Below are 9,962 nucleotides of genomic sequence, written 5' to 3' on the forward strand. Positions count from 1 at the left end.
TAACCTATGTTAGTGGTTTTCAACTGGTACTACACATAACTACGGTGGGATACAGACATTGAAATTTTATTTCATTTGTGATATATGGCAAATAAGTTATTGTTTTGATTTGTATTTCATTTATGTTTGTGATACATTTGCTAGCAAAATTTTGAATCAGAGTAACATTAGCTTGTTTGAACAAGAGTATTTTATAATGAACAATCTGTCATATCTGTTATTTTTTATATTTCTCAGTGCATTTTACTAGTCTCTTTTTAGAGGGATTTTAATTAAAGCATATGTGTACTTTATCTACTTTCATGTTTAAATCTGCTTTCTCATTCAGGCAAATTTAAAGAAATACCAGATAACAATATTTTTTCAGCTTAGTTACTCATGAACATAGATGAATTTAGAGGGCACCCTAGTGGTAGACTTGCTCAAGCACAACATTTCAGAATATTTTACTAATATACATAAATGAAATCATATTATTTGTGGCATTTCTTAATTTCTCCTGGGTAAGTGGATTTAAGATTGCAATTTTTAAAAAGCTAGTAATTTCTTTCACTCACCTTCTGTTAGTCAGCAGCTCATAGAACTCTGCCCTCTTAGCTTCATTTCTGTTATTCTGCAGCATGGAAGGTTATGAAAGTTGTTGCTGTTAGGAGGTGGAAGCTAACAGTTTGTATGTTGCATTCTCCAGTAACAGTGATTCCAAGATGATACTCGTTATTTACATAATGCCATCAGTTGATATGAGTAAAATATTCTTTGGCTAAAAATGTAAATATGAAAATAATTGTCTTGACAGAAGAATAACCCTGCTGGATCAGGCCAAGAGCCATCTCCATCTAACATTTAGTTTTGGCCAACCAAATGCCTCTGGGGTGCTTTCAAGCAGGAGATGAAGACTTAGCCCTCTCACACCGTTGTTCCCCAGCAACTGATATTAAAGACATGTTGCCCCCAACCCAGAGGTAACACTGATTTCCAAGCCTTTGATAGACCTGCCCTCCATGAGTTTATCTAATACCCTTTTAAAGCCACTCAAGTTAGCAGTCATCACCACATCTTGTGGTAATGAACTCTGCCAATTAATGTACGTGCTTTGTGAAAAGGTACTTTTTTGTCAGTTCTAAATCTCTATTCAGCTCTGTTGGAGGATCCCAGGTTATAGGATTTCAAGAGAGTGAGAAAACTTCTTGTTCACTTTTTCCATGGTATGCATGATTTTATATACTTCAGTCATGTCTAACTCAGTCGCCTTTTACCATAATAAAGAGTTCCAACATTTTAGCTTTTTCTCATACAGAAAGCTCTCAAGCTCCTGATCATTTGGTTGCCCTCTTCTGCACTTAATTAAACTGTGTTATTCTTTTTTTTTTTTTTTAGATTTATGCAGGATTTACAAGCAGAAGTACAAGAAATGGAATTCAATCAGTTTTCCAAAGGTCTAACCTGCATGAGAAAGGAAGATTTTGTAGAGTGGTTGCTGTATTTCACTGATGAAGAAAATAATGAAGTTTATTGGCAAAATGTGAAAGAGAGAATCCAAGCAGGAGAGGTTGGTATAATTAACTAATCTTGAATTAATAAATTAATCATCTGTAATGTAACTGAGGAGCATTCTGAAGTACAGCAATATATAATCAAGTCATATTGATTGTTTATATATAATAATTTTATAGTGATTTGACAAATCCCTTATGAAAATGCTTGAATTTTGGTCTCTTGACTAAACATCTCACCCTTTTGGGTATTCCAGAGTATCAGTATGGATGAATTTAAGACTTTCTGCCAATTTACAAATCGTTTAGAAGATTTTTCAATTGCCATGAAAATGTTTACTGTAGCCAGCCGTCCTGTTAAACGGGGTAAGAAGTGCATCATTTCATCAATCCTCATGAAATCAGAATGAAAAGATAATGTACATGGATTTTGAAAAATCCCCATCATGTAGATTTTGCTTTATAACGTTATTTTGAACTTAATGCAGTCCCTCACCACATATTATGACAGCTAGAAGATGGCAAACCACCATCTCTTAGCATGCAGAAAAGGAAATAGTGGGAATTGTTTCCAACATTTACTGTTTCTAAATGGAAAAACAAATAATTCCCAGTTAATATTGCTATCTGGTTTTCAACTGGAACCTCAGTAGGTGGCAACACCACCTTGGCTTTGTCTGGGCTCAGAAGCTAAGCAGCATCAGGCCTGGGTAGGTCCTGGAAAGGAAAAGAGAGCAATGGAAAGCCACTTCCATGTTGCTGGCAGGAAAAATATATGGATGTGTCCATGAAGGCTCCAACAGTCAAGATGGACTTAGAGGCTTTTTTTCCCCTTTATTATTGGAAGACAGCAATCTGATGCCTCCTTTCTGTTTCTAAGATGAAAAATAGTAAAATATATTAAAAAGTTGCTTTAAGAAATACTGTGCACTTTGGTCTTATGCTACGATACTTCTAGAATTGAGGTGTGCAGATCCATTTCAGTCCAAATCATCCATTCAGTTTAGACTGTCACTCCAGTTCAGCAGTTTGATTCAGAAAATTGAGTCAATGGATTTTTTTCTGAATTAATTAGGGAAAAATAGCTCTTGAGCATGAACAAAAGCTCTTCCAAACTATTGATCTGATTTGGAAAATGGAGTAAAAAACATTACCTTTAAAACAAATCTCCCAGTCAAAGCTTCACAAAAACTCTTCCCCTCCTAAAAAAGAACCAGAAAAGAACATTTTAAGAACTCTTACAAAGATCCACTTTTTACTGTGCAAAAGATATATTTATGCATGTTCCCAGTTGTGTATGGGTTTTCTCTGCCAGAAACTAAGAATATTTCTTTTTTTACCTCTTACAAAAAGTAGTGAAAAACCAGAATGCATATATGCAGTATGTGAAATAGCATTTATAAATCTTCCTTATTGCAAAGCTGAACCTTCGAGAAGAAGACACGGAATCAGTTTGCTCCTACCGTTTATGTAAATAAATTATAAGACAATAGAATTCAAAAATGAACAACATCTTTGCCTTGTTTTATAATGCCCTACTTTCCCTCATCATCTGTTGTTAATCCATTGCTAGGATAGAACTGTTATATCCTTCATTCTTCTAAAAATGCGTAACAACCCCCATTTGATATAGATTTGATTTTTAAAATTACATGGCATTTGGATTAAATGTTATCTTCCTTTTTTCCCCCTTGTTCTATATATTTTCATAAAATGTGATTGTACAGAGTGACTTTTTGTACTGCAGTTAGTAAAGGGCCTTAGAAGAGAAAGGCAAAGCAAAGCAAACTCAGGAAAAATTTAATTATAGATTGATTTCATAAATCTTTTAGAGTACAAGTACTCAAGAGAAAACAACCTATTCCTTCAGAAACATAAAAGGAGTCTAGTGGTCAAGGCAATGGGCTAGAAACCAATAGACTGTGAGTTCTAGTCCTGCCTTAGGCATGAAAGCCAGCTGGGTGACCTTGGGCCAGTCAATCTCTCTCAGCCCAACCCACCTCACAGGGTTGTTGTTGTGGGGAAAATAGGAGGAGGAAGGAGTATTAGATATGTTCGCTGCCTTGAGTTATTTGTAGAAATAATAAAGGTGGGATAGAAAATAAATAAAATTAAATAAATAAAATAAAATATTGTGATTCAATTATTTTGTGTCCTGGGCAAATTTCTGTGCTCCAAAAGCAGATTCAGGTAAAAAGCTGCATATTTTCCATAAAGCAACTGATTCTACTTCTGTAAAACATAGTAATTATTCAATAAATATAGTATTATGTAGCCGTTTAAGCATAGCAATGGGCACAGATTCCCTGATCACACTATTAATTATGTGAGTGTACTCAGAATCCCTTATTCTTTAGATTTATAAACCACCTTTCTATTAGTTAATAGCAAAAATTAGCTATTTTGATTTTTAATGGAAACATGAACTATCTTTGCTTGTGTTAGCGGAGTTCAAGAGAGCTGTGAAAGTGGCCACAGGACAGGAGCTCTCAGATAATGTTTTGGACACCATCTTCAAGATCTTTGATTTAGATGGAGATAATTGCCTCAGCCACGCAGAGTTCCTTGGAGTTCTCAAAAACAGGATGCATCGTGGATTAAGGGTAATTGTTCCCTCACATGTTTGGTACAAATGTCTAATTGCCTCACTGTTTTAATAAATTAAGGAAACAACACAGAGATTATATGTCCTAGTAGAACTTTTATCAGTTTATCAAGATTATAAATATGCAGTATCTTATTAAACACACACAGAGCATATGTGTCCTAGTAGAAATTTATCCGTTTATCAAGATTATAAATATACAATATCTTATTAAAACAAGTGGTTTATAATAAGAGTTAGCATACAAATTGTTTAATACAGTTGTATCTGTCATCCCTCTTTGAACAAGCCAGCGGTGGACATCCATACAATGCACTGGGTTGAGATGGGTCTTGTGCTACTGCAGTGTTTGTATGTTTGTGTATAGATACATGCATGCATGCATACATACATACATATATATTATGTATATAGTATTTATATTTATATATATCTAATTTATTAAACTTGTATGTCACCGAACCGTCAGTGACTCTGGGCAGCTCACAATAATCAAACAAAGACATTACAATAAAATGACTAAAAAATAAAAAAGAAGGCAAACACGATAAAGTGAGGGGTCTCACTGTCCCTCGCTGAAAGCCTGGGTGAAGAGCCAAAGCTTCACAGCTTGTCTGAACAACAGTAGAGTGAGGGTCATCTGAATCTTAGGGGGAACCTCATTCCAGAGGGCAGGTGCTGCTACAGAAAAAACATGCTTCCAGGGTCCTGAGAGATGACATTGTTTAATCAAAGGTGCTTAGAGTGCTCCAACCCTGCAGGATCAAATTGGCTGGGCAGATTTCATGGGAGACAGGGGGTCTCTCAACTTAATCTGTGAGAAAAGACCAAAGGCCAAGAGTGAGAACATTCTGTATGCCAGATATGTCAATAGGTTAAAATTAGTAACACCCAAAAGGATCATTAATAGGGTGTACCAAATCAACAGAAAACCAAAAATAATATTTTCTTGGTGCAGAGCACTTTCCTGGGTCTGAGAAACAGCTCAGATCATAAAACTTATGATTTGATTCCATCCCCAATTATAGAATTATCTTAGCTCCCTAATAGCCCAAGATAGTCTACTTCATATCCAAAAATTAGTGTCTATAATATTTTTCAATCCTTCACAAAATTTAAGAAGGGATCTTGTTATCCCTGGTGGTTTAAAGAAAAAGTTAACACTTAATAGATATAGGACTCTATTGCAGAATTGCAAAGCCTGCAATAAGTGATTTTTAGTTTAATTATGTTAACATTTTATAAATCATTTTCTTCAAAATCTTATACCCATATTTGGTAGAATTCACCCAGCTAATCTTGGCTGATCTCAAAAAAATTAAGCACCATGGGCATCCACAGGCTCGCCCTGATGAAAGCAGCATCAGGCCACCGGATCCATCCCTTTGGAATGTAGATGTGGTGTCACAATGATTGTTCAAAAGGGGTGGGGATCGTGGCCCAATTTCTCAGACAGGATCTCTTTTGTGGATACTGTTGCTAAGATTGGATGGGAGAGCACCAGCAGATCCCTGTGCTATAGACCACAGCACAGTGCAGAAGGCAGTGGCAAACTTTCTGCATTGTTTCCAGAAAGCAACATCAATATGTCCTTGGGGTCACCAGGAGGCACCCCCAAGTCAAAGGATACTTTACTCATTCTATTAATCCCAAAGCTTCTAATGGTGGTAATCATTAAAAGAATAAAAGGGGGCTAGAGAACTTAATTGTATTTGCCACATTTGTAATTGTGTACTCAAAGCATTTTTAAATAATAGTTGAGGCTGAATATATGCCCTGCAAAAAGGAAAAAGGGATGAGGAAGACAGAAATAAGCAAATTCAGGTTTTAGCTCTTGCTACAAAATAATTAGTTAAATGGCTAAATGGAAGAACCAAGTAGTGAATATGCCACCCTGCCCCAAAAAGGAGACTTGTATTTGCATGTCATACCTAATCATAAAACAGCTAAACTGCAGAAGTGCCCTTCAAGAGCTGTGTTGGTCCCTCTGGTCATAGTTTAAAGATCTTCCCTAATCATAAAGCAGGATGTCCAGCTGCTTCCAACCACAAAAAAGTATCTGTGGTTGTAATAAGTTCATTTATAGATGATTAACCAGGCCAAAAGTAATGTGTCCTGCAATCAGGCAGCTGTGTTTGAACCAGTAAGAATGGTTGACAGATCACTTAACCATTTTATGTTTAAGCAGGGCAGGCAGATGGATCTGATTGGCTGACTTCATCTTATGTCACCAGCTGGGGAAAATGCAACTTAAATTATAGATTGGTAACTGCTACTTTTTTAAACAGGTGCCTCAGCAGCAAGGAGTCCAAGGTTACTGGAAATGTGTGAAAAGAGAAACCATTAAAGGAGCAAAAGAAGTTTGGAAGCAAACTGGGAAGAGTCCTTTTTAAATGTATCCCTCAGATCATTTGTTACTCAGCTTTCAAATTTGCTTTGTTTTTCATGTATTTGTTTACAGATTGGCTATACTAGGTGACACACAATCACTGAAAACAATTAAATATCTAACGCATCCATTATTTGATTTTGATGGGGTGGGCATGAAAAGGAAAACATGTTTTGTATTTTGGGATCATTCAGGGAAGCTGCAGTTTGATGGAATCAAAACCCAAAACACTTTTGGTTGTTCCAGATTTCAGCTGAAACAAAATCAGGAGGAGCCTTCTGAACCTTGCCCCCCTTACCGTCTTCGACCACGTAGCCCACCTGCTGCTCTTCCCAGCCCTTCCTGTCCTTCCTCACCTCAGCTGCTGATGTTCTTGGCTTCAATCATGGCATAGCCACCAGCCCAGCCCACCACTCAAAGCATCTTCCTTTCCTTACTTCCCCTTGGCCGCCACCATTTCCAGTGTCCTTGGCTTCAAATGCAGCATATGCAATTGACCCCTCCTAATCTTTTTAGCACCTTCCTTCTCCTGCCTCCCCTTGGCTACAGCCTACCTCTTCAGCCTTTTCCTGCTCTCTCCCTCCACCCAAAGCATTTCTCTCATAAATATGCTTGTTTTGGTCCTGATGCAGACCCCCTGAAACTAGCCCTTCCATTCATAAAACATTTTGCACATCCCTACAGCAATAGAATTTGCTTTAGGACTATTCTCAATTGTACACATGTTCTCACAAATGGAGGCATGTGGGAAGACCCACATTTTTAAGAATTAAAGGGAAGAAAAGCATGAAAAATACAACAGCAGAGTAGAGTTTTTATTATGGTCACTGACCAGAATTGCACAACTCCAGAATTATTTGTAAGGGTTGACTCACATTAAATCTTAAACCCCACAATAGTGCTCCCTAAATACTGAAATATTTTAAAGATTTTGAGCTTTAAATATTCAATATAAATTCTGGATAAGAAATTAATAAGCAAAAGTTATTCTTAGAGCACAGTATCTTATAGGCATTTGAACATTTTTGTATTTTTGTTTTTATTACATTCTTCATATATTTCTGTAGTTTGTATCTGTTCTGTTTGCCCAGGAGTTTGCATCTTTCACTCTAAGCTGGAAATACAAAAATGTTTACATGAACTGGAAGACTGTAAATTGTGCAAGTGCGTATAGATTAGAAGCTCAACACAATGAAGTCATTAAAGAAAATTAATTTTAGTAGATATAGGTACTGTATATTGGTTTGTAGCCTTGCTTACTGTCAGGTTCCATCAGATTCATTGTTTAAATTCCTGCCTGCTTTCCTTGCTTAATATAATAATTGCTTGGCCTGAGCTAAGCTTGTGGGCATGTAATTAATGAATATTAATAGCATATAATGCTACATATATGAATTATATATATACACTCTTCCAGTGTAGTATATTGGTTAAAATGTTGGACTAGGGCCAAGGAAGCCCTCATTCACATCACTCAGTTTTAAAGTTTACTGGGCAACTTTGGGCCAATCACTTTTACTCAAGCCAGCCGATTTCACAGGAGAGTTGCAATGTTGTTAAAATGAGGGGAGATTCATCAGCTTGACCTCCTAGAGCAGAGAGAGAGATAATGTTATAACAATGATGAATAAATATATAACATAATATGTAATGTAATGGTAATATAAATGTTGAAGTGACTGTTTTTCCCTTAATAACTGGATGATCAACTTTCCTGAGGCTGGTCCATGAAAAATTCATTTTTTAAAAGCATGCATCTACATTCACTATCTTCTCTGCCTGACCACCACAGAATAAAGTTTAGTTTTCAATCATGGCTGCCTTCAGAGATTAAATTAGTCTGTTTTAAATGAGCAAGGAGTGAGTAATATCTATATCTCTTTGCTACTAACTAGTGGACGTTTGCAGCCCAGATATTGCAGCCTTAGCTTAATCCTTTTACCCAACAATTTCTCTATCCAAATCACCTCTAATGGATTTTCCCCACAAATAGTATGATTGAAAACATAACTTGAAACTCTTCACCAGAAATTCTTAGACCTTTAGATAATTAGTTCTGTAACATCAAATCATTCTGCTATATTTGTTATCTTAGGAACTCCACTGGGCTCATTCAGAGAATGGCCTTTATTCAGACTGTGGAAAATATTTTAGTTATGGGAACCTTGAAGAGTAAACAGTTCAGTAATTTAAATGCATTATAGTTAAATCCTAAAATCATTGTTCCTGAACGGTGAATGTCTTAAATCATCTTAAGGGAATTGGAAGAAATTAAAGTGGAATGGCAGCTGAAATTGATGCAAAGAAGAACATTCTTGGATTCCATATATTAAGATGTGTCAAAATTCACAGTAATGATAGCCTATGATACTAAAACTGCTGAATTGAACCTTGTGGGACTTTCTTCTAAGTAAACACACAGGATTATGTTGAAAGTACATTGACAATAACGATAGTATCATAATACTTCAATGGATTTTGCTGATTTTGTAATACACACACACACTCCTTTGAAGAAAAAAATAGCCAGTGAAAAATTGTACTGACAACTCAAGGAAGCATGGCTGCATAGTTACGCTGCTTTAGATAAATAATCCTTTGCCTGTTTACTAGCTTGTTGCTATGATCCCATTTTGTTCTACTAGCAAGAATATTAATGTTAGAACATCAACAATATTTGTAATTAGGATAACACACATCCCATTGCTATGCATTCTCCAGACTGTTATCATTTAGTTTTCATTTTGCACTGTCTAGAGTCTCAGGGTTTAGTACAATTTGACTGTTGCTTTGGCTACTTCTAAATATTGGAATTGACTCATATCCTGATTTTTTTTACTTCTTTAAAAAAACTTTATAATTGTGATTTATTTATCTGCTAATAAAAAAATCTTTGGGAACATTTATTCCTTAAATATTATTGCTTATTTATTGTCACAGAGAAAAAGCAGATCCAATAATCCAGCACTTAACATTTAGATAAGTAAAGAATAGAACATTTCTGTGTCTTCCTACAGTATAATAGCACTAGCTAAATGTAACAGGGAGAAATGATGATTGCAATGATGGTGATGATAAATTGGCACTATCTGTAAGGAATTAAACTAGCAAGGCAGGAACAGCAGTTACAGGCCCAAGAGAACCATTATGTCATATAGACAAGGTACCTCCAAGACCATCAAGAGAATGACATATTCAGAAAGGAAGGAGGAAAAAGCTTAGAATTTATAGCTCTAAGATTGGAGCATAGACCTATAGAGATTTTGATTTCTTTGTATTGCAGTAGGTAAATCTGCTTCATTCTTGTCCGCAAAAAAGAGATTAATCTTGCCAAGATCCATCTGTGAATCCTCTGTTGAATAAGCCAAGTTGTGAATAAGAGTTAAATGTCTGGAGAACCAAGATTTATAGCCATGCTATAAATACTTCTGGTGATGCCTGAAACTACCTGGACTTTAATAGAGATGTGTAAAAT

At 35.9% G+C, this 9,962-nt stretch overlaps 1 protein-coding gene across 1 annotated transcript in view; it reads left to right on the plus strand.

Moving 5' to 3' along the window:
- Positions 1–9,393, plus strand: part of MICU2 (mitochondrial calcium uptake 2) — a 74,300-nt gene extending 64,907 nt beyond the window's left edge. The window contains exons 9-12 of the mRNA XM_063305766.1: positions 1,378–1,549; positions 1,751–1,859; positions 3,939–4,096; positions 6,387–9,393. Coding sequence (XP_063161836.1) covers positions 1,378–1,549; positions 1,751–1,859; positions 3,939–4,096; positions 6,387–6,491 — 544 coding nt within the window. The 3' untranslated portion in view covers positions 6,492–9,393. The remainder of the gene's footprint in view (positions 1–1,377; positions 1,550–1,750; positions 1,860–3,938; positions 4,097–6,386) is intronic.
- Positions 9,394–9,962: the final 569 nt, after the last annotated feature.

The sequence above is a fragment of the Candoia aspera genome, chromosome 5 (assembly GCF_035149785.1).
Source record: "Candoia aspera isolate rCanAsp1 chromosome 5, rCanAsp1.hap2, whole genome shotgun sequence".
NCBI lineage: Eukaryota > Metazoa > Chordata > Lepidosauria > Squamata > Boidae > Candoia > Candoia aspera.